Genomic DNA, 26,201 nt, shown 5'->3' with positions numbered 1-26,201 from the left:
GTAATTAATAATAGTTTAATTTTAAAGAACCATGCACGGCATGTACCAATAATGAAGGAGATGATAATAGTAATATTAATAATAATAGTAGTAAAATAATAATAAATACAATTAAAATATAAATCAAAATTATAAATTAAGGATAAAAAATAAAATAAGAAAATGTGCAATATAAAAAATATTATAAAATCGTATAATATAATAAAACACATTAAGCTGTAGTTCTCGCTGAAACACCATACTAAAAATAACAATTAAGTAAAATTGTATCAATTAATGTTTTATATTACTTAATATAACCAAAGATACACATGCTCTTTCTTTGTGTTTTCAGTTAATTACAGTAATTTAAAAACATCCTCTTTAAATTAAAATGATTGCCCAGAATGCATTGTGTTCTACAGTACATTACTGTTTTAATGGAAAAGAGTATGTTACTGTCAGAATTTTTTACAGCAATTTTTTTTTACAGTGATAAGCTTCTGTTATATTTAAAGCAATATGCAGACAAAGTATATTAGTATATTGTATTATCCACGTAATGTGCCAACCACTGTCCACGGCTCCAACAAAATGCAAGATGTTTCATTCTGTTCGTAAGTTTCTCTCCGGCTCATCCACCTGCTTTTTCTTCACCCGCTAACCTTCTTGGACTTATGAGAGCCTCCCTACTGCAAATTTTACCATGTCTAACAGATGTATTGAAGAGCCAATCACCGAAGTTGCCTATAGACTGGGCTAGTGTCCCCTCCGCCCTGCTCAATAAATGAACATGCATCCATCACACTTTAATTGACACAGTTAATCAGCTTTTATAATTGAATGGATTCTGCCTGATTCCACGCAGCAGTATTCTCGTCTTTGTCTCCCTTCAAGTGCTCGCTCTCGCCTTCACACGGAGGCGGTGGGGAGAGAGGCAGTCGATCTACTTTCGGCATCAGATTCCCACACCCTTGCTCCCTTTTTGCTGTAATCAACACAAAACAGAGCGAGCAATGTTCCTGCTGTTCCTGAGGCTGATGTAAGGTGTGTCGAAACACAGGTTTCTGGAGGTGTAACAGAGTGGGCACTGAACATCTTGTGCTGTCTAACAGTGGGGTGTCAGGCCTGGCCTGAGGGGATCAGACTCCGCCTGTGGGTAAATCTCAGAGAATGCCTTCCCCTCCTCTCATGGTAGGATACAACCTACAACCTGCAATTTTCCTATCATGACTGACAGAAACAGGTTGACATTTAAGGAGACAGTAGCGATTCTGTCAGAAAGATTCAGAGTTGAAGTTTATGCTAGGTCTGTGGCCCTGTTTACACCTGATATTAAGATGCGTTTTGGTCGATCAGATCACAAGTAGTCGAGGGAAACACATTCCGGTTTACACCTGGTATACTGAAAGCAATCCGGGACAAGCTCAAAACCTGGATTTTGCATAATCCACTTGTGATCCGATTGATCAAAATGCATCATAATACCAGGAGTAAACAAGGCCTGTATTGAACGGGTATTGATAAAACACTAGCATGCACTGTTATCAGGAAGCATTTATCACCAAACGGTGTAAATTTGTAACGGCAGAGTTATTTGCGGTTATTTATGAGAAGATACTGCAAGTAATGTGGAGGTCCCAAATGGTTACTTCACCTAAAATAAAAATTCTGTAATCATATACTTCTCATTATGTGAATAAAAGCCTAAATTAAATGAGTTCATAATTAAAGCGATCATGTCTCTTCAGAAGTCTTGGTTTAAACCTAACAAAAGTATATGGGTTTATTTTACGATCTCTTTAATCTATGTTTTGAAGCATCAGAGATTTGATTTTATAGACTTTCAATGGAGGGACGAAAGTCTCATGGATTTGTGACAACATAATGGTGAGTAATTGATGACAGAATTTAAATTTTGGGTGTATCCCTTTAAGGTAATCAAAAAGTCTATCTTGTAACAGGTAAAAATACACAATGGGAATAATGTATCATTCTTGCAGTAGGCATTACTAAATTAGTTCCTCAGCATGAAAGACTTTACTTTTAAAGGTTGCAATGTTATTTTCATTATTGCTAAATGCCTAAAAACATGGTACTTTAAAAAGTCTTAATTTACTATATTCCACAAATTAGCCTGATTATCAGTGCAGGCTGCATTAATTCAGCAACATGACTTTTCCTTCCCATCATTACTTTTTACCCAGCAACACCTGGGTGTAATTTCACCAGGTGGTGATGCGCCAAACTGTTAATTATCCTGACTAGATGAATGAAGGTTACGAGGCATTATGCAGCATCCACACTGTAGTTTTCCACTGATTCATAAAAATCAAACAATAGACACCTACAATAAAATACTGTTTGGTGAGTGTAATTTTGCATCAACACCCTTGTCCATTCTGGAACAATATCCCTATCGACCAATCAGCTGTAAGCTCAATGATATGTTTTAGATACATCAAAATAGATGAATAATTATGCATCCAACTTTATTTTAACAGGAAATACTTGGTATAAATTACCTGTATTGATAAAGCATTGGTTTAAAAATACTCTTCCTTTTTTTACATTGTGATAACAATATTTATTAATATTTACTATATTTAAAATATAATTACATAAACATATTATAAAGTCAGTACTGCTATAACTATAAAAAATTCGAGGCTTCTGGTCATTCCTAGGATATCTAAGTCCACTAAAGGAGGGAGGGCGTTCTCGCATTTAGCTCCTAAACTCTGGAATAGCCTTCCTGATATTGTACGAGACTCAGACTCGCTGTCCCAGTTTAAAACTAGATTAAAGACGCATCTCTTTAACCAAGCATTCACTTAATGCTTAACCTTTGATACTACTGCTGAATCAGTTCGAATGCATTAACATTATGAACATCAGCTATGCTAATTATTTCCCATCTGCCTTTCTGCTGTTATCTCGGGACGCTAGTCCCGAGGTAAATAGCGTTCGTCAGCTCCAGTTTGTATCCAGCCTCTCACGGAGACTTCAGATGCCCCAACGCCTGTGAAGAGACGACTCGACGCCTGTGAAGAGACGACTCAAAGCCGGCGATATGTTATGCCATAAATTAATACTTGATTAACTAACTGTATTTTTCTATGTACATTTCCGAAATGCAATTTCTGTAAAGCTGCTTTGAGACAATGTGTATTGTGAAAAGCGCTATACAAATAAATTTGAATTGAATTGAATTGAATAACTGTGTAAACATGGTTCAAAATGTATCAAAAATCTAAATCTAAAATATATCAAATTATTTAGGCTATGATATAAAAATATAACAACATTTTTTACAATTTAATATTTTTTTAAATATATCAAATAAAAAAGATAGTTACATAATAAATTTTCTTATAAAGTCATTATAAAGTGCTATACATACAGTTAGAAAAAAGTCCAGAAACATCACAGCAGGATTTGGTGTAATGTTCAGAAGTTAATTATATTTATGGAGACCTATGGGATTTATATTTAAAAACTGAGCTAACGTTTTTAAAAACGTTACATTAAAAAAAGTTTTTGCAAATTCCATCCAAATCAGTACATGAAATTACAGATAATTATTACGTTAATAATTAGAACTCAAGCATTGTTTAGAAAGCTAATCCCATCCGACAGTGCTTTGGATGTAAATGTCATTTTAGGATAATACTAAAAACTAAAAAGTGTCCAACTTTACAAAAATGCTTATTTCACATGCATGATGGAACCTTACCATTGCTACAAGCTGTCCTCCTCGACCACATCCACTGTGCAGAGTAAACCGTCATTCTGATGCTCTTCATTTCACACAGCTGCTTTGGATTTATGAGCTTTTCAACTTGCATTTAACCCATAGCAGGTGCTCTAGGGCTAATCTTCCCTTGAATTATGAGGACACTAAATGCAACTTTTATTTCAATGAGTTTCCTCTAACAACTAATTAAACCCTCTGAAGAAGAAGAAGAAGATTTTTTTTTCCTGTGCTGCAGAGTAGCCAAAGCAGGCAGGATTTTCTGCTCATTACAGTTTAAAACAGGTCTATTGTCTGGTGAGAGACATCTGCTGAGAACAGATTGGGACAAGAATTTTTCTGTGGCCTGCATTCCAGTTTTCAGGGATTTTTGCCTATTCAGTGTGCCTGTATATGTGGGCTTAAGAGTTTGAGCTAGTATGTGTGTAAATGACGTGTGGGAGGAAATGTGCAAAAGCTTAAAGAACGAGGAGAAGGACTCGACCGGCTGATGTTGTCCCACCCCCCTTTGACCCCAACGCAAAAGTGTCCTGGAGGGGGACTATGTTAACAGGACACTCACAGCATACCCGAATTAAGATGCCAATCCCGACACTTTGATCCCAGAGGATGCGAATACAAGCCCATCTGCTTGGCCGGACCCCCAACTGAGCAAATTTTCCCATGGCTGCCATCGTACCAGCTTCTGTGCTTTTAATTTGAGCAATATGGGCCCATTAATAACATCTCGACTTCAGCGCAACCTCCCAGAACAGAGAAACGTAAACATCTAATGATGATAACCAGGCCTTGGGCTTGGCTGCAAGGTTGCAATATTCAGAATTTTCACTCTTTTGTTGTTGCCGATTGCGATTGGCAATTTTTGCAAGTAAAATCTCAACACTGCAAAATATGCTGGAGTGCTTTGAGATGATGCTATGATTGGACATGCCACCATGTGGCCCTTAGTTGAAAAGCGAAGGATTCTAGAACTGTATCGACTCTCAGCATGAGGAATACAAACTCTTTACTCTTGACCTCTACTTCTGCACATACTAATGGGAGTGTTTGCTCACATTCTGCCTCCCTTTATCTCTGCTGAAGATTCGTATCAGCAACAGTCGTGGCCGCAGCGAGATCAAACAAAATCGCATGTGAAGACGAGTCCCAGATTTCTGCTGCGAGTCAAACAACCCCAAATTACAGTAACTGTTAATAAACAACAAATGTTCACCTCACCACCTTTCATGATAACCAGTGGGTAAATTACAGGGCGAGACATTAAAAGAGCAGCTCGTATCTGTTGTTCTGCCGTCTCTACGGGAGATCTTTTAAATGCGGTTCTTCACAGCTGATATCACACAAAGAGCTTTGAATGACAGACAGGGTGAATAATTCAACTGTGACATGAAAAAAATAAATAATAATTCAGTGCAAGTGCGTGTGATATTTTCATAATTGTAACAGCATTTAAAACAAAAAATATTAGTATTAGCTAACAGTACATTTGAAAAAATCTTAAACCACCTGCGAATGCAACAGATTTAAATATTCATGCAATTATTATTGTTAGATTTTTATTAAACAAAGGATTGACATTCTTTTACAGTACAATTAAAAAATCTAAATCCGGTCTTAACCTGCCAACAAAATCCACCAGACTAGTATTATTATTACTACTACAATGACAACCCCCACTTCTACTTCTTGTAATAATCTTTCACATTATTTCACATTATATTATTTTTGATCATATACAGTAAATGCAGTCTTGGTGAGCACGAGACACTTACAAAAAAAAAAAAATCTTACCAACCCTAAACTTTTGAACGGTGTATTACTATTATAGTACATTACTAAATCAGTTAATTCCAAATTAGCATTTTAATTCACTTACTGGCCAGAAAGAACAATTCATGATTTAAAAGTTATATTTCAAGCAGGATTTTTCTAGTCGCAACACTATGCTTTCTAGTATTCATTTGGCATAAAGACTTTAGAGCCGTGAAAGCACATAAAACCCTTTGCTCGAGAAGCTCTTGTACCCACACAGAACCATCCTGAAATCACACAAAGCGTTAACTTCTCCACCGTTTACCCTCTGGCATTAGTTTCAACCAATCGTTTCTCGCGGAAACAGTTGATAACGGCCACCAGATGCTCTGTTATCAAAAACAATTATCAGACGAACAGCTATGTCGTTGCTGCTACCGAGGACGCCGATGTCGATGCTGCTGTGGTGCTATGGCAACAGCGACTGCGGGACTGAGAGGTTTAACATCATTAAAAGAACAGAAGAACAACAGGAACGGTAAAGGTTGTGTGAGGGAAGAAGAGCTGGAAAACAAACAGAGAACGGAACCCAGGAGACCATCAAGACCTTGGACAACTCGAGATTCTCTGATCTGGAAAAGTGACCTTTCTGCAAAAAAACACGACCCAACGATACACAAACCCTGCCTGCGCTACACTAAACAAATGTGTTAATGCAGACCTCCAAGGTGCCCTTTCTTCGTTCTTCCCACGTTGTCTAGCGGTAAATGGCCTCTCACTGATGCACCCCAGGCTTCACATCACATTTAGTGTGATCAATAAAGGAAGTCTGTCATTTAATCGATGGATTAATCAAGGGACTGAGGTGGTGGTACTCACTCTGAGGGCATTGCTCACTGGTACAGTTGAGGGACTGAAGATCCAGACCCTGGCATTCCTTCCCACCGGTGCCAGGCGTAGGTTGGGTACATTCTCTACTCCTCCACATGCTGCAGTCGGCTCCGCATGGCGACCACTTACTCCATTCACTCCAACCGCCATCCACTGAACGCACACATGCACAAAGAAGACTGAATTAGCAATCCATCACACATTATAGCAGAATGAATGTTTATGTACTAAACTCAAACACTTAGTCAAAGAATTGCAGCAGCACAAAGTCCTCTATTATGTACATACATAATATGCATTAACTAACTCACTACTCAAGAGGGTGATAGAGTCACCTCGAAATTTAGGTACAGCTAGCTATAAATATCTCTAAATTAGCTTACTCACTTATCTCAGCAACACCATTTGCTCTATCATGCATGCACAAACTCCACATTCCTGCCCTATGCTCATGTCAATCACACACATACAGAGTTTTTGACATTGAGGTGTAATGAATAATGCGGCTTATACAATACGAGTGCTGATATACTGATGTTTGCAACGCCTTTCTCCTACACTCCTACATACAGATCCACTGTCTCTGGAGCTGCAGGATTTTACATATGCATGCACATTAACCACCACATTTAAAAAAACACTATAATTAGCTTTGTAGCTATGCATTTTTCAACACTTTTGTAGCATTTAATTTTTCCCCCTGAAGTCACAATTCTGTTTTACATGCCCATTCTCTACCTTCTCTCTAAGGATAGATGTCTTAAAGGTACAGTAGCAAGCAATTTAGTTTAATTATGGGATTAAACAGATTATTCTACTAATGTGCCCTTAAGAATACACACTCCCGTTCACAAATTTGGGGTCAGTGAGATTTATTAATATAGTGCTTACCAAGGATGCATTTATTTGTTTTAAATACAGTAATGTGAAATATTATTACAATTTAAAATAACTGTTTTCTAATTTACTATATTTTAAAATGCAATTTATTCCTGTGATGGCAAAGTTGAATTATCAGCATCATCAGCATCTCTCATGATCATCAATGTTGAAAATAGTTGTGCTGCTTAATTTTACAGGTGAAACAAAAGTTATAATTTTGATGCTTCTGGCTTACAGCTTATGAAAACTGAATACAGAAATGTCAGCCCTCTGAAAAGTATAATAATGCATATGTATATAGTTATATATACTAAATATATTAGTTTCACCTTTTAATTTGAATTACTGAAATACATGATTTGTTGTACGATATTCTACTTTTTCGAGTTTCACCTGTACTGTATATTAACATTATGTATATTAACATTATAAATGTTTTTACTGCCATTTTTGATCAATGTAATGCATCCTTCCTGAATCAAAAAGGTATTCATTTCTTTAAAAAATCTTAATCTGGGTTGGCCAGTTGCTGAATACTGAACGGTTGTATATCAATGTGGGCAGCAATATAAACATTTTCTCATGCTGTGACTTCAAAACTATGCATAACACGTTTTTGCAACTTGGCTTTCATAAAAGGCCTGGGTGGAATGAAAAAGGAGCTTAGCATTCACAGTGTTAGAGTATGTCTACAATAACCCGATTACAATTTCAAGTGTGAAAAGCCCATACAAGGATAAAAGGCAGGTGGAAAATTCTGTATGTGTTTGTGAAACAACACTCAAATGTCTTATTTCCTCCCAAGCCACGGAAGACGCATTTTATTTCCATTTCGCGTTATTCGTCAGCTGGACCAGAGGCCATTTTGGAAGTCTTATTCGGGCTGACGTTGTGCCAGGTTTGAGAAGGTTACTAAAGGGCTAATGTGAGCAGCTCTGGTAATGAGCTCTCTAGGGATGCTGAGCTGCGCCCTCACAGGACCAAGAGCAGGGGGTGAATTTTGGCACTTGGATACAGTTGGATACAGATACAGAGTTACTGATGACTCCATTTGACAGACCCAAGATCAGACACTGGGCTGTTCATTCACCCCTGGCTTTATAGCATATTCACTATGCAGTTTTGCTCTGCTAACCAGACCCTGGGTCACCGCTTGGCCAAACAACCAGCTAATAAAGCACTTGCATGCCTTAGTGATAAGAAAGATGAAAAACCAGCCATCATAAATGGCTGTGAATAAAGACGACAGTTAGTCGTAGCCAGCCAGACGAGAGTGGGTTTTACATATTTAAATATGCAGAGAGATTTGTAAGCAATGGCGAATGATATTCGTACTAACAAAGAACGTGTGGAGGGCATCTAAAAGAGATGCTGACAGCTTTTGATTAAACATTTGTAAGGGAGAGTGGCAAAGAAATAAAATAATTGTCCTTGTTTGCCATTGAGTTGACTCATTTGCGAGCGAGACAGGCTTATATCATCACACTAGCCTGGCTGAACAGTGAATTAATGCTAATGAATACATTACAATAAGAATCGTGTTCCTGTCTCTGATTCTCTGCATGAATTTTAAAAGACAGGTGATGAGAGATCAACAGCTAAGTGATGGAGAAAAGACTCTTTCTTCTCTCTGAAAAACTGCACAAAGCGACTGTGAGGAACTCTCTTGACTTATTTGAGAAGAAATGAATTGCAGATAAAACACTAGCAGCAATATAGACATTAGAGTCAACATGAAATGCCATTCTCAACCCATTTGACTTTGATAACGTTACATTTTGAAATAAAAAGGATTCGTAAAAGATAAGTGGGACTTCATTTAATCCCTTGGGAATTGATTGGATCACGAAAAATGGACATTCTGTACCATTTAAGTCTGTAGTCAATTGTAAAGGAATACTTCCACTTTTATATTTGTGGCATCGTTTCCTGTGGTGACATGCATAATATTAGGTTGCTTCCAGCATGTTTCACGATACTTTCAAAGTGAAAGGTACAGTGAGTGTCGCTAAAAGTTTGTTCAGTTTTATCCAGGCAAAGTTTTATGTTGGTTGCTGTACAAATCTCAGCAGTTTGGAAATTAAATGTCTGGTAAGTGCCGCTAAAAAGTAATTCGCTATCATGTTTGAAAATAATGCCAAAATAATTGCCTAAACCTAATCTATAGCAGACGTGAGAGAAAAACACACTTGCTGAAGCACCTATGCCAATTTACGTAGCTTGCTTCTACAAGTCTTTGATCTTTTTTATCATGATTCACGTTCCACTGGACTACTGGATACCCGATCGCTCCGTATTGCGAGTATAAGGTTGTACCAGGTGAGCTACTGAGACAATTTACTACATCAGAAAAACCATACACAAGGAGCTGTTTATGTGATACAAACGTCAAAATGGATACGTTTTGGAAAAAGTATTTTGAGGTCATAACATATTGCTCAAAGGAACCATGCAGGAATAAAGGTTTGTTTGTAAAAGTAGTTTTTACTGTCTCTAGTGTTCATTTCAGCAGAAAACTTCAGTCAATTCCATGTATATGTACTTTTGCAAAAATGTAGCTAGAGGCAAACTTTTCCAACGAGCCTGGGTTTCTTTTTAGGGTACTTCTGATCAAACATTTAGCAGGGAGAGTGGCGTTGAAGCTAAAGGTCAAAGTTCACCTTTGAACATCTCAATCAAATATCTCATCATTTGCTATTGTTGCAGTGAACAATTGCATCGAATTGTATCAAATGGTCTTAAATTTTTCTGTAAACTAACCCTTTAAATTGTTGTGTAGACCTACAACAGCAGTCCTAAACAATGCTTAAACAGCTTTTTGGAAAGTAGTAACATTAATGAGTCTGCCATAAATCACATCAGCCTAAAAAGAAATGAATTTTAGAGGAACTGCAAGTTATTGATGACATACATTTTTTTCTTCGTAATAATATGCACCATTTGTGCAAAATAAGACAAGGAACATTTAATAAGAAAGTAAATAGGGTCCATTTTGATTTCATGTCGACTTTAAACAAGTAATGAAGTGAGAGAAGCAGAAAAATAGACAGCGATGGCCAATTTCCCCTTCAAAATATGCAAAAATCATATCTTAAACCTTCTTAACATGAGTGAAGTATGCACTAATAAGGATCCAAAGCCAGACAAATAATTGTCCATTCCAGACTTCCTGCCATTAAGATATTATCTTTGATTTCCAATCATCCTGCTGTAGGGGTGAAGAGGTGTGTGTCTGTGTGTGTGTGTGTTGTGCCAGGGTGCCTGTATCACAATAACGCAGTGGCAGGTCTATTTGGACATCTTGTCAAGGGCACATCTAAAAGGCGTCAAACTGCTCTTTAAAAGGCCTGCAGGAAGCCCCATTTCAACTCTCCGTTGCTCAAAATCACAATGGCCAATGCTGGACACCTCCAGCTGCCTCGTCCTTGAGCAGGGAGGAGGAACCGAGCGGGAGAGTCACACAATTACCTTTCAGATCAGCAGGGATGAGACAGAGTCAACAACACTCACATCTGTAATCTCACCTGGACCTAAACATTCCATGTTCAATAAAACTGAGACAACAAGATTACAGGTGATTCATGGGCTCTGAGCCAGAGAGGGTAGGGTCAGAATGATGTCGTCATAATCTGCTGCCTATCTTGGATTCAAGTGCATCACGCAACAAACACAAAACACATTTAGGTCTTTGAATACAGGGTTCTAAAAGGGTTTTGGAATTCAGGAAAGCATGTTATTAAGAAGCTTACTTCATGGAAAATATTTCTTGGTTGAAGCTTTCCAAAAAAAAAAAAGGCTTAGGGTATTTTCACACCAAAAACAAGTTAAGCAAAACATCTTCAGAAAAAAATTAGCAGTCTTGCACCTTTGTAAGAGCCTGGCACAATATTTAAATGTCCTGGATTTACAGCTTCATGACAATAAACTGCTATGCAAACCGGGCAAAGTGCAATATATCAAAACTACTATATTTGTTATATTTACGTTGATCCAATGTGTTATCGCAAAGATGTCAGCGTTCCTTTTATATAAGGCCATTATGTTTCATAAAGACCTCCTAGACTCACAGCTTACCACTTTGAGGGTGCTATTACAGCCTTCTTGTTACTTCAATAACTTCCCAAATACAGCCCTAGCCATTAATAGTGTATTCAAGTTAGCAACGGAAGCTTAAAGTCCTACTAAAGTGCCTTGAAACGCACAGCATTACTCAATGTGTTGACATAATTTCCAATGAAACAGGAAGACAGGGCGGGACATATCGAACAGCTCCTTCCCTTTTTTTTTTTAAATAGCCAATAGTGTTTAGTTTATAACAGCATGACCAGAGCCTTTGAGCTCCATAAAGCTGCAGTTTCCTCCTAATCTCTAACTGTTTCTCCTAATGTCTTCCATATTGCTTTAAAATATATCATTCTGTGCAGAATTCAAATGGGTCCGATACGTTTTGTGGTCTGCGCCAACTGGCTATATCGTGTCTCTGGACCGGAGCAGACTGTGTGTGTGCGCGCCCCAATGGAAAGCATATTTACACTGTCTGAATCTTTCACTGTCCCCTACATAGGGCACTATGTGCTATTCACCATGTAGAAAATGGTAAATGTGTGAACAAGTGAAATGAATTTAGCCGCAGCTTCAGCGTCTATTTATAATGAAGGAGCGGGACGTTTTAGATTCTAGAGAGCATTTGATTGGACATAAAATCTGATGAGAAGCTGAAGTGCAGAGTGATCTCATCAAAATCATTGATCCATATTGGTGGAAGTAAGAGATTAAGTTCTGAATGCTTATATCTTCTAAGTAACAGTAAGCAAGGCTAACATATTCATACTAAAAACATTCAATTTTGATTTCATGGGGACATTAATTCTACAAAATGTATATTTTTTAAATATTATAAATATTTTTAACTAGATTTTTTCCTATTAAAGAAAAATCAGTTTCTCAGCAAAACATGCATAAAATTTAAAAAAATTAACTTATATCTCAAATGTCATCATCACAAGGCAGAAAAAAGATGATTTTTACAAGATGTAAAGTTTTAGTAATATTGTCCAGTTCTAGTTTTAGGCAGATTCAAGGCTAACAGAAAATCATAAGAGTGAAAAATAAGGAAGCAGCAAACGGACCAATAGGAGCAAAGACTAGCACATAACGGGTGGGGGGAACGAGATTTTTATTTCCTGGCACTGAGACTTCATCCAAACCTAATTCATATTTATATAGGCCAACATTTTATTTGTTAAAAAACTTCAAGAGGAAAGGAAATGCTAAGAGATAAAGTTCAGCAGAATAGGCTAGCATATCCAGGGAAGAGGAAAACATTTGCTCCGAGTACTGAAAACATACTGCAACGTAAGCCGGAAGATCCGTTTGTTCTCCATCAGTTAAGACACTGCCATGGTTCCACACTGAATACATCAGACTAACGATAACGTATCAGTGAAAGATTGAAAAATGTTTTTTGTGAGGTTAACTTTTGTTTTGTTTGTCCTTTGTAATACTTCAATTTCACGTTAAAATGCTAACGTTTAGAATTAAATTAATCAGCACTTGCTCTCTTTAAAAGAACTTGGAACAGAAAAGAGTTACTGAAAAGTTAAGATGTCTGAGGGACTGCATTCAATATCATGCAAAGCTCTCCTCAGAGACCACCCAATTCACGAGGCTCTCCAGTCATAGGTGAGCGTTGTCTTTGTGTGTGCCGGTTGATGTCCTATGACGTCTCTGACGTGTCGGGATTAGATGAAGCAGCCTCTTCACCGTGCTAAAGGTCTAACCAGCCAATGATTCAACAAGAGCCAGTACAAGAGGCTCATCAGGGTCAATTAGCCCTTTAAAGCCCACTTATTACATTAGACTCTTCACAGCTGAACTCATCCAGTTGATTGGCCAATTGTGTTAAGTTACTGATTTGTTCCTTTTGAAAAGATTTGAAGGAAGAAAAAAACCCAAGTACTATTGATTCTTGAGACTATGGTAATAATTTTCCATGAGAGAAAGGAAGGAGAGAGAAAGGAAGAAATGGTAAGCCAGCACATCATGCGGATTAGTCCTCAGGTTCAGAACTGGACTCATTTTGGAAATCGGAGTATATGTATAGATTTAAGCTGGAAAAAATATGATAAATGTATAACATTTCATATTTTTGCTGCAAAGATATTAAGGCTAAACGTACAAAAAGGCATGCAATCGCAATCACAATCAAACACACTGAATATGGAAACATGCAAAACTAAAATGTCCAATTAAAGCTGCAGTAGGGAGTTTTGAGAAAATGTTGACTTAGCCTGAAAATTTGAACAAGCACAACTTACAGGTCCAACCCCCTTGCTCTCTGCTACGCTACAGCCCTCCCTCCACAGCTCCTCCCCCACAGCGGAGCCGCTTAAAGTGAAGCTAGTTAGTTCACTTTAAAAAAAAACTTTTGCTGATAATTTACTCACCCCCATGTCATCCAAGATGTCCATGTCTTTCTTTCTTCAGTCGAAAAGAAATAAAGTCTTTTGATGAAAACATTCCAGGCTTTTTCTCCATATAATGGACTTCAATAGGTCACAAACGTTTCGAGGACCAAATGACAGTTTCAGTGCAGCTTCAAAGGGTTTTAAACGATACCAGACGATGAATAAGGGTCTTATCTAGTGAAACGATCGGTCATTTCTAAAATAAATAAAAAACTTTAAGTTTTATAAGCACAAATGCTCGCCTTGCTCTGTTCTGTGATGCACGTTCGTGATCCTGTTCGAACTTGTTCATCCAAATGAACAAATCTTCGTTCGTTGAATGAACGAAATGACTCCGAAAAGACTCGTTTAAAATGAACAAATCTTTTTTCGAGTCATTTCGTTCGTTGAATGAACGAAATGACTCGAAAAAAGATTCGTTAATTGGGATGAACGAGTTTGAACAGGAGAGTCACGAACGACGGTACGCGCTCGCACTGTGCAAGAGAGGGGTGATCAGGGCGTACACGAGCGTGATTGACACTGCTAAGACATTCCTCCTGACTCTGATTGGTTGTTTCTGACCGGGAGCGGTGTATTTCTGCAAATGGCAAAAGGACCACAGGGAGGAGCCAGAGGAGCTTGATTTTTTTCACAGATTATCTGTCTCATATTCTACTTTGAGGACATAATGAGAGTTTTAACAAATATTTGTTTACAAAAGCTACCTATTGGAGCTTTAAGTCATGTTTTGTTCAAGTTCATGCTCTGCTGCCAATAGCATCAAGGGCTCTTTCTGCATATATGCTGTCCTTAGACTTGCAAGTGCAGTCTTTTTGATCTATATTAGTTATGATAGTTCTCAGTCCACGTATTCTTAATAAATAAATAAATATATATATATAATATATATATAATTAAATTGAATAATAAAAATAATTATATTAAAGTCTACTGTTATTTACCCAAATCCTAACAACAAAAATTGCACAAAGAGATTATACAATCAACTACTACTATATTTAATTATTTAATTTGACTATACACTACATTTTCAATTCTAATGTATGCATCATTGAGCTAGCAGCCACATCACCCTGTAGCCCAAGACTAGTTGCCCACTGAAGCTATGCAGGGTTGAGCCTGGTCAGTACCTGGATGGGAGACCTCCTGGGAAAACCGGGTTGCTGCTGGAAGAGGTGTTAGTCAGTAGGGGCCAGTAGGGGGCGCTCAACCCTGTTGTCTGTGTGGGTCCTAATGCCCCAGTACAGTGATGGGGACACTATACTGTCAAAAGAAGCACCGTCCTTCAGATGAGACGTTAAACTGAGGTTCCTGAGTCTCTGTGGTCATTAAAAATCCCAGGATGTCCCTCGGGAAAAAAGAGCAGGGGTGTAACCCCGGCATTCTGGCCAAATTTGTCCTTCGGAAAAAAAAGAAAAAGAGTAGGGGTGTAATGTTACCCCTGTCCTTCATGGCCTCCTAATCATCCTCCTTAGGGTGATTGGCTTCATCACTGTCTCCTCTCCACCAATAAGCTGGTGTGTGGTGAGCGTTCTGGAGCACTACGGCTGCCGTCGCATCATCCTGGTGGATGCTTCACATTGGTGGTGGTTGAGGAGATTCCCCCCCTTCTAGTTAAAGTGCTTTGAGTAACCAGAAACTATACTAAAATATATTAATAATAATAATAATTCAGCACTTTTAACAACAAATATTCAGTATATTACAATAAGATTATTAAAGTTAAATGGGTTCATAAATTATGCATAAATAATAAAAAAGTAGTGTCCAGTAAAATTTTATAATTCAATATATTATTATTATTATCATCATTATATTACATTTTAATATAATGGCAATAAAAATTACTCTGAGACTGAAAACACTGTCTGTATCATGAGTACTATGTGTGGTTAGAGTATGTTTGGTAGATTACAGGTCATTCATAATAAGATTGTATATATATGTATGTATATATATAGTGTGTGTGTGGGGGGGTTAATATTCAGATTATTTTATTTCGATTGGTTCTGCAGCCTTGTGACTGAGGATAGCATTTTGAGTGCCTTGGAAATATTATTCCAACCAATTCGTATCACAAAAAGAATTCAGCTTCATCAGCATTCACATGGCATCGCATGCTCACCGCATTACACAAAGAATCTCGTCACGTCCTTTAAAGTCGCCCTGTCCTGAGGATCAGTAGAACAGCGGCGATGGACTACGTTCACATACAGAGTCGTTTATCAAAGCTCTGCTGTTTCTCTTTCTGTCTCCTGCTGTCTGACTGTGCTCTGGGAACGCTGTGCCTCTACCTGCAGCTAGTCGGTAAATGATGATTTATACCTCCTGCAGTCAGAAGTCACGTTTTGATAAATCGGGATGAAGTCTCAGATGTAATTTTTAGGGCTTGCAGTTGTCCGTGCGTGTCTTTGTATGCTGATAAATGGAACGGGATGATCATTCTCTCTCCTCCTCTTCTCTCGCTGACAGGATTTGGGGTCCTCTGGTGAGCATGCTAAAGCAGGCAAGTGCCCGTTTTTGATTGGGAACACAACTAAGTCATCCTTGGCTAGGACACCGTGGCTCCCACGCTGCGACCCATGTCAGGATTAATCGGTCGGAGTGCAAGAAAAACGAGGGGAATAGAGTCACCACAGGAACAACGTCCAACCCGCTCGCTCAGCATGACCCTTATCAAAAAAAACCTTGCAACAGCCACCACTGTGAACCTCCTTTCTTGCTATTTTTGTATTTATTTTTCCCTGATTTTTCCTTCCTCCCTCTCTCTGTACTAAGCTTACAGCGACAAGATACTGAAGACGAAAGACTGATGTGTGACGCAACACAATCAGCGCCAATCCGAGCATTATTGATGAATAATAATATACACCTATGGGAAGCAGGACTGCAAACCAGGCTTCAATAACAGCCTACATTCATTAGTGATACTTATCGTAATAAACTATTTTCACGCAAATATGGTTCATTACCATATGGTTTGCAAACGACAGGAACTTGGTGCATTAATTCAATGTAATTTTGCAATGGCTTCAAATGTGGCTCATCCAATCAGAATTTAGGTTCTGAACTATCTGTATTATAAGCCTCTATTTATATATTGTATGAATGAAAATGTGAAATATCTGAATAATGAAACTAATAACTAATGACAGATGAATCAATTTTCCGAATAGCTGTCATGCTCTGTACTTCTCATCACTGTTTTCTCATAAAAAAAATCTACTTTCAGTGTTTTTTTCAGTGTTCATAGCTTTATTTCCTTGTCTGTCTCTTGTCTTCCCCACAGAAAAGATATTTGGGTCGTAATGTGAAATCCATCCCCACAGAGCTCCGTCAGAAGCATTCCCACATGCTTTGTGTTTCTGCTCATCAAAACGCCATATTTTGAGAGCACGTTACTTACAGAGCAGCGTAAAGGTGGCGTCTTATTAAATTTCATTGGTTGCTTTGTAATGAAACAGGAGATTGGTTTAAGTAGATAAACCCTCTCACAGGAGGAGTGGAGGAAGAGATGGGGTGAGCGAGGGAGACGAGCTGCAGCTGACAAAAGCTTCGATTTCCTCTCCTGTTTACCAAGCGTGGATATTTTCCGCTAGTCTGCAGCGCCTGCATAATGCCATTTCTGTCCCTGCTGAAATCCACTCATGGGCCTATCGCAGTAATCAAGAGAATCCGTTCCCCCATCTACCTGAGTCTAATGTCAGCCTGTAAATGAAGCGGCCTGACTTTCATTTCAAACTGCAAGCAATCGATAAACACTGAGGAAAAGCAGCCGTGCTGCTTCCCTTCTTCCTCTTCCTTTCAATCTGTTCACTCTCAACCCTTGAAGTTCTACCAGCAATAGTGGAGGTCAAGGAAACTTCTTGAGCACCAACGTAGCTTACTAGCATCAAATAATTCGCAAATCCTTGTTTTATGAGATGCGCAGCAGAGTAAATATCACTGTCTGACTGAGTAATCGATGAGCCTTTTTAGTTTTCTTTCTTTTCTTTGAGCTTAGAACCAGGTCTAAAACTAACACTCACAAATTAAAATGAGCTTATTGAATTAGAAACCTCCCACAGGAAGTTGGTTTGTAATTTATTAAATATGATTAAATATATAATTATCTCTGTTACAATCCGCAGCATGTTTTCTTTAAAATTGTATGATTTTTTTGGAAGCAATTAATACTTTTATTCAGCAAGGATGCAATAAATTGATCAAAAGTAGCAGTAAATACATTTACATTGTTATGAACTCTCTACTAAAAGAATCCAAATCAATTAGAATGATTTCTGAAGGATTACGTGACCCTGAAGACTGGCTTAATGATCATGAAAATTCTGGAATACATATCATTTTAAAATGTATTAAAACAAAGTTAAACATTCTGCATCCTGTTTTCTGCCTTAATTCAAATTTAGGAATTTAATTGGAATTTAAAAGGCTGAATAATCTTTACATTCAACTACCAAATGTACATCATAATGTAAATACAAGGGGAAAAACAGCTAAATATCATTATAGGGACAAAATATATATTTTGACCACTGGCAGGCAAGTTAATTTTGGACCCTGTTTACAACCGAACAATAAAAAAAAGACCTCATGCAGCAAAAGCGAAAGCAGCAGAGAGCACGAAAAAATCTGAAAGAAACATGATGGCCAGAATGGAGACACAAGCATTGCTTTAGCTATGAATAATTCAATGGATTTCAAAAGCAAAAAAAAATAAAAAAAACCACCATGAGAATATTTTGCTTAAGCACAAAAAAGCTAATGCCAATCAAGCTAGCCGTCCTACAGAGAGGGAGCTATTGGTGCCATTAGAGCAAGGGGACCGTGCAAGGGTCTGTGTGCTAATGCTAAACTAATTCTACTCTGCAGTGAGCGACGCCCGGTGGACGTTACCTGGACAGGTGGCAGTGCAGGCACTTTTCTGGACGCTCTGGCCCTCGCAGGACGTCCCGCCGTTCAGGGGAGTGGGGTTGGTGCAACTCCGGCTCCTCTTCTGCCACCCCCGACCACAGACAGCACTGCAGGCCGACCATGTGGCCCACGTGGACCAGCCACCGTTCACTGCTCGTGCGCCCATTGCAAAGGAGAGGGGGAAACGAACACAGCGAGTCAGGATTACCCGACAAGCACGAGGATAAAAACAGCCACAAACATGAGCTCTGAGCTTAAAGGCAGGCCACAGGGACAAAGGCAACAAACGAAAGCTATGTTAACGTCAACAGTTGTCAATGCTTCAATATACTGTTGATTTGAGGCAGTTATGTGGCAGTTGCCATCTCTGTTGTGTTTTTTTGTCCAATCTAAATTTGTGGTAATTTGATGTTTACACAGTTACTGTGTTCATAGAACAGCACTATCAACAAGCAACTGCTTCTATAATACTGTTGATATTGAAGGTACGCCACAGAGGATTGAATTAAATTCCCGAATTTGAGTGGAAGCAGCAGAAAGGATGCAGAAATGGATTTATTGTTATTCTACCGCAATTGTAATTTCAATCACAGATGGCACTAGAAATTACCAGAATATCATAGTGTAGCTTTAACATTCAACGTTTCCAAATTGGAGGGTAATTAAATAATAAATTACATATCTACTGCAGTTTGACTCTTTTAGGCTGATTTGCGGACCAATAGATTGCAGCAGGGATGAAGTATGCTTGCCAAAACACAGAAACGAGTTAGGATTTTAGCACTTCACTTATTACTGTGTTTACTGACTGTGGTTCCTAACAATGGGACTACAGAGGATATCAGGGACATTAAATGTCATCACATTGAACAGGTAAACTCATCTACTCGCTAGTATGTTCTCACAGCCTCGTGTTTATAAATTGCACTCAAAGTATAAAAAAAAAAGAAAAAGAAAAAAGAAAGTATTCAAACTTTCAGGGAAAATGTTTTTAAATAAAACACAGAAAGAGTTGTTGTAAACCCTAACGCTCAAAATAATTAATTGGTTTGAGTAGGATAAACTTAAATTAAACTAATTAGTTCAGTCAAATTAACTTTCATGAGTATTTAGCACTTTCGTTGTCTTTTAAGTTCACAGAATGGATATATTTTAAGTAAACTGAACTGTTTCATTGTTTTGAGTTTTAAGAAATTATTACTTTTAATTTAGACAAACTTAAGTTTAACTGAAACGGCTGGGATGTCTATTTCCCAGCATGCTTTGCCGATGGCACTCAAAAGGGAGAGTAAATGCTAAAACAATTTGTAATATATGTAATGTTAAGTGAGTTATTTAATAATGATTAATGTTTTGTTATGCTAATTTAGAAGAATTTCTGTTAATGCTGAACGGCAGTTACCATCATGGTGACAAGTGGTGCATGCAGCTTGATTTGAGAGCAAATAAAACTTTTATATTGCTGCAAGTGCTACTGTATAACATACTAATGTTAACATGATAACAAATTAGTATGTTAGCAAACTAGCTTGTTAAAGCTAGTTAAGTTTATACTAATAAAAGTTAATAAATATACTAATAAATGTTCACTTTGAGATTACATGAAATTAAGTTAAATTTATGAAGATAAGAACAATTAAAATGTATACGTACAAAATAAAAATCTGCCAGTTCTGCTTGCTTAAACTTTGAATTTCTTAACTTAAAAATTTTGTGGCAATTGTTTGCCTTACATTTTTGGAGTTTTGCCAACTTATTCGGGTTTACAGTGTAATGCTGGAGGCGTTGAAGTCATGTGACCATGGTGTAGTTCGTTTACTGCCTATGTTTAGATTTTTATTTCTGCCGGTTGTTTTTAGGCTTCAAAATTCTAATTTCTGTTCATTTGTGAAGATTAACATGATGGACCAAAGCGGTAAGAATAAACTTTTTGTATGCCACAGAGCTTATTTTCTGCAGTTTTGATTTTCTGCAGTTTTGATTTATGCAAAATCTATTGTGTTTTTGTCAAAGGAACCAGCCAGGGTGATGCTAACTTACAAAAATCATTGCACATGGTCAGCAGGCATTATCAAATTAACAGTGACATAACAATTAGCCTATCGCCATGGAGTGACATTTTTGCCTGCATTTGGTCATTTCCCCCTCACATGGTCTCTTTGGAGCTTAATGAAAGCCCGAAAGCACTTCATCTGCATTCCTGAAACGTCATGGGGTTACAGTTTGTTATCTCCTGTTTTGAAGTATTTTTTTAAATTTTGTACTGTCAAATATTTTCTCATCCAAATTTCTTGCTGCTTCTGAAAAAACTAAATGTGTTCAAGTCTGAAAAGATGGCCACATCTGGATGAAGCCAAAGAACCAAACATTGTCAAGTCACAACACTATCACTCGATTTCTCTTACAAGCTATATTAACCACTGTCAATGTTAAAGCTACGGAGCAAAACATGGGATACATGGTGGGTGGGATGTTTTAAGGGATCAGCCTAGAATTCATCTCATGTGGGGTGTATATTGGTTTTCTGGTTTACACCGACACACAGTATGTTTTTTATGGCACCAATATCCAGGCTGGTGAAATGCATAATCCTGCAAGGATTCCGGGATGATTCTGAGTCCAAAGATCACGCAGGGTTTTTAATCAAGTTCCCAGCCTCCTCTCTCTTGGTGGGAGAATTCAGAGCAAATCTGATTTCTTCTTCCCCCGGTAACTCGAGCGATTTGTTGTCCAGAAGCCTCGATCACAGGTCAGAGTCTATATTGTGCCTGGAGCTGCACCTAATTCTCCACGAAATGTTGCTCTGGTCAGACCGAATCAATTCTTTAGCCTCTCTGATTGCTCACCACGAAGAAGGAAATTGCGCAGCAACTCGGGTCCTGATTACCTCTTAGCACACCGTTGTGTCAAGTCAAGTACAGCCTTGTTAAAATTCATCTCGTCCTCTGTCCAAAAGCACTAATAACAGCTCTCACACCACCTATGGTTCAGCCAATAAGCAAGCCTGCAAGACTTCAAATTAGTAAACTGACATTTTAATGTGAAGCCATGGGGGGAAAAAAAAGAATAGCATAAAGGACCTTGCCTAATAGTTCTTTTGATCAAAAGGTATTCACAGGGAATTTTTCTTTAATTAATTTCTACAATGGTAGCAAATTGCTTGGGGAACATTGCACAATTTGAAACCGCCAAATTGTAAGGCACCGCGTACCTAGCATTCATGTGCCATTTCTCTTTTTCCCTGTGTGAGGGCTTCATTGATTGACAGCATAAAAAGCAAACAATAGAGCGGAAATATTCTCTGCTCACTTCTGCAGAGCCTTCCATCAAAATGTCCCCAAATCACGCAATTCAAACAAAATTCAACAACTTATCTAATCTCCATTCATCTGAGAAATAATTGTCAGTTTAGCTCCATTTTTCCCTTATTAAATACAACACACAGATTGCTCTGAATGACTTGCAGTCTGTCTCTGCATTAAAAATCACGTCCCCATTTATTCCTGTTTAATGCAAATCATCACACAGCTGTCCCTTGACTCATTGTCTTTATGCTTGATAATAAAACTGATACATTTCCTCCATTACCTCTGAAATAAGGCAAAGACTTTCGATTTTCAATTGTTAACATATCTGTCTGTGGTTTAGGAGTATTCTCAGTAGATCTGTCCCAGTACTGTACTATGTGTCGTGTGTGATTGACTAGGCTGGGATCAGTAGAGAGCGTGTTCAGGGTTGTAATGCATGCTACCTTTAGAACGCTGCTTGTCCTAGGAACCCTCCGAGGTTAGCGATGCTCTGCTGCTGTGCATTTTAATAAAGGTCAGCTAGCTTATAAACCCTATTCATTAGCCACTTTCTGTCATTATTTCAACAAGCTCAACTACAGTGTGAGTGTTTGTCAGCTCTGCGGAGATTTCTGAGACACTGTCTGGCTGCTTTGCTCCCAAATTGATATGTTGTAATGTTGCTGCAATCGTTTACAGCATGATCAGTTTTAGAGGAACTAAGCTAAAGCTAATTCGAAGTAAAAACAGAATGTTCCCAAATTGTAATGCTTAGGTTTAAGGAGGCTACAAGAAATACAGTGGCCTTTAGTATTTAAAACACTGTATGTAAATGTACATTACATAATGTAAATACATTTATATTTAAATTACATAAAATAATCCAAGCAGGGAGCATTTATTTTAAATAAAATTACTCAAATGACAGGGTTCCCACAATTTTTGTGCACCTAAACACCTATAGTTTTATTATAATAAAACGCTGATACATTTTCAATAGGCAAAGCAAGTAGTCCGTATATTTTGTGCTCAAAGTCTGATCAAAATAGAGTTGTCCATCAAAGCTAGCCTGACTCTCTCAGTAAATTACCCCTGACTCAGGGTCAGAACCATCCCAAACTTTTGTCAGACTCTTGAAAGGTGAAGTCCATTTATCTGTGATCTAAGAAAGGAACAAAGTATGAGAAGAAACACACCATAGACTATCACAGTAGCCGAGGAGCTCTTGCGTCGAGCCACAATGTTCTTGGCCACGCAGGTGTAGTTGCCTGTGTCGGCCAGACGGGCTTGTTTGATGATGAGATTATGGTCCACGGTGATGAAGAAATTGGGGTCAGTCTTGGGGTCGATCAGCTCCTCGTTTCTCTGCCACTCCACCTATAGATATACACAAGAGAAAACATTTCACAGCTTTAATCTGGCTCAAATGGATGGAAAACGCTCTGTGTGCTCTCGGATCCAGCTGCCATTCTGGGCAGATCCCAAGACCACAGCCAGGGCAGAGGATGTTAAAGTTTGGCAGACACTGCATGGTAGCATGGGGCAGTAGGAAAGTGGATTAGCATTTTTTTTCAATTGTTTTTCTATTGTACACTGAATTGCGATTATGATAATACATGGGTAACCAAAGAAAAAAAGTGTTATTCAATTTTTGTGTTGTGGTATGTTTATTGTCACCAAAAATATACATGTAATCATATTTTGTTACTGTAACTATGATTAATGATTATGATAATAATAATAATAAACTGGTGAATAAGTCAAAATCATTTACGGTAATATTATTTTATCGAACATGCAATGTAGTAAAAAAAAGAGAGACAGAATTAGGGGTGGGAATTACAGAGTACCTCACGATACAATACACGGCTCACGATACAGATAATATCATGATACAGCAATTCTGCGATAATCAATAGACAATACTATAATAATACATCACAATATCTGTCTAACTATGAAAACAAAATGCCTGTGAAAATGTTAAGTGCAGGTTTTCCAGACTTTGGACTGAAATGAGGCTGGGGCATTGATTATTTTCCCCCCTTTAAAAACCTCTTATTCTTAAAGAGAAAGCTAGTTAACTTATGTTCTCGTTTCCCTCATTCATTTGTTGAGCGCCACCTTGAGGAGCCATGAAGTAGCGATGCTGGGAGCAGGGAAATCTATTTAGAGAGCCTTATTTTATTAATTAAAGTATCGATATTTGGCGCCACCATATCGATACCCATATCGCATGGAGAAGGACAACAATATATTGCCCTATCGATATTTTGTCCCACCCCTAGACAGAATGAGTGTACTCAAATATATCCGGCATTTGTGTTGCTAAGTTTGGAAGTTTGGATGGACATTTTGAGTAGCAACAGCTGGTCGCAGGCTGGTCTAGTCCTGCACCAGTGCAAAAATACATGTATTATTGATGGGACTCCCAGAGCTGCCAAATCACTCTGAATGGTTCCTCATCCAAGTGCAGCTCATCGAACAGACGGAATATGGTGAAAGACATCAGATCTCTGGCTCGATGGTATATTTGTACCAGTACATTAATGAGGGGGATAATTAGCAGAGCCGTTGGTTGTTAGCATGTTTACTTGTTGCTCTCACCTCTGCAGGAGGAACACCTTCAGGAGGATGACAGCGCAGAAGGATTTCCTGATCAAGTGCCACTTCCTTACCCAGTGGTTCCTCCTCAAAGTTCTTCCTCAGATCTGTTGAGCAAAATCAATTTATTTATTAGTCATTGGGGGCTATATAAAATACATATCAAAAATATATATTATATATACGGTATCTATTCTGTGCAATGTGCAAAAATAGACAGCTTTTGTGCACAGTACTGTATATTTCATATTAAACATTTTTAAAAATTAGTGTAACATTAATTTGGTTACTAAATTGGGTTAATATATTGGAAAAGAGTGAGTCTGGTGAGTGTACTGACATGTTGTGCAGTGGTGCTTATGTGAGTATGATATGATACATTATCCACTGGTGCAATTTATATACAATTATTTTTTTTGTTGGCAACAAAAAAACAAAACATTCTTATTTTATTGTTATTTATTTATTTATTCACATGTATATATTTTATAAAGATTTGTCAGTTTGAAGAGGGCATTAAGCAAAAGTCTGAAAGAAACGAGTGAGATTTTAAAGGCTGCTTACACAACACCATTTTTTTAATGGAAAATGTAAAACTTTATGCGTTTTGCCTGGTCATTTACAACAGTGTTTCGGGAGCCTGAAAACACAAACTTTGTAAAACAGGTTTCAAAGTGCACGTTTTTGAAAATTATACGGTTATTGTATCCGACACAAAAGCGTGAATTTGTGAAAACTGTGACGTCCTGAGCCTGAGTATTTGTGTTCAGTCTATAGGTGCGTAGTTTTTCTTTACAAAGTGTCGTTGACCAACGACTGTCCTGGCAGCATAATACAGCGTTTTTAGTTTTTTTCACAGATCCGTGAGAACTCTTGACAATGTTGTCATCTGTACTCAAAAAACACAAATTTCCGTTTTTAGTACATCGTTGTCTTGTAAATGTACTCTTAAATGGATTGCATGTTTGCTTTTTTCCTTTCCTAGGGGCTCTCAAGCCAGGATATTGACTAAAATCCTCCCTTAGTCATAAAGTGGATCAAAACTTGCACATGTCTCACCAGGAAGGTAAACTGCCAAGCCATTTAATCTAACATTATCCGTGTCATATTTAGCAAAGTGTTCAGAGCTCCTCCATATATATGTTTGCACCGTGTATGTTCAACAGGAGCCTTGAGCGGCCTTTCTCTCTTAGAAGGATCCATATCACAGACCCGAGTGCTTATTAGACCCTGCTTGGTTGCTTCAGAGAAAGGCTGTCTGCAGCCCCAAGGCAAAGCATCAACAAAAAGGAATTGCATTATCTTCCTCCTCTACTCGATACCTCACCGAGGCTGTGGTATCCACACGACCACCCACTTTACCTAAAACCCCTGGGACAAGTGTTGATGCAAGTCGAATTGTATTTGCTTGTCAAAATTGCATTACTCTTGATGGAGGGGCTTTCATGCCCTCCTGACTATAGATGGCAAAATTTCAAAACAACATTTGCATAAACGTTTATAGCTGTTATGACACGAAAAAGCTTTTGGAAGGAGGTGTCCATTGAGACAGCGGACTTGTCTTCAGCTCCGATGCTGGGGAATAAAATCTCTCTCAATAACAGCAACACTGCCAGTCATTTCATTTGCTCAAAACAGATGTCATGCCTGTCTTCACCAATCAGGCCT

At 38.1% G+C, this 26,201-nt stretch overlaps 1 protein-coding gene across 4 annotated transcripts in view; it reads right to left on the bottom strand.

Annotated features, from left to right (window-relative positions):
- Positions 1–26,201, bottom strand: part of unc5a (unc-5 netrin receptor A) — a 210,298-nt gene that overhangs the window by 31,416 nt on the left and 152,681 nt on the right. For 2 of the 4 annotated variants that reach the window (XM_077247567.1, XM_077247568.1), the window contains exons 4-7: positions 24,537–24,640; positions 23,126–23,306; positions 18,625–18,792; positions 6,365–6,529 (exon numbers count right to left, since the gene is read on the bottom strand). In XM_077247567.1, the coding sequence (XP_077103682.1) occupies positions 6,365–6,529; positions 18,625–18,792; positions 23,126–23,306; positions 24,537–24,640 (618 nt within the window). The remainder of the gene's footprint in view (positions 1–6,364; positions 6,530–18,624; positions 18,793–23,125; positions 23,307–24,536; positions 24,641–26,201) is intronic. The other 2 variants (XM_077247569.1, XM_077247570.1) reach the window with 1 other exon arrangement.

The sequence above is a fragment of the Siphateles boraxobius genome, unplaced genomic scaffold, assembly GCF_051911475.1.
Source record: "Siphateles boraxobius isolate OS27281-9 unplaced genomic scaffold, OSU_SipBor_1 3, whole genome shotgun sequence".
Taxonomy (NCBI): domain Eukaryota; kingdom Metazoa; phylum Chordata; class Actinopteri; order Cypriniformes; family Leuciscidae; genus Siphateles; species Siphateles boraxobius.
This window is presented reverse-complemented; position numbering and strand designations above follow the sequence as displayed.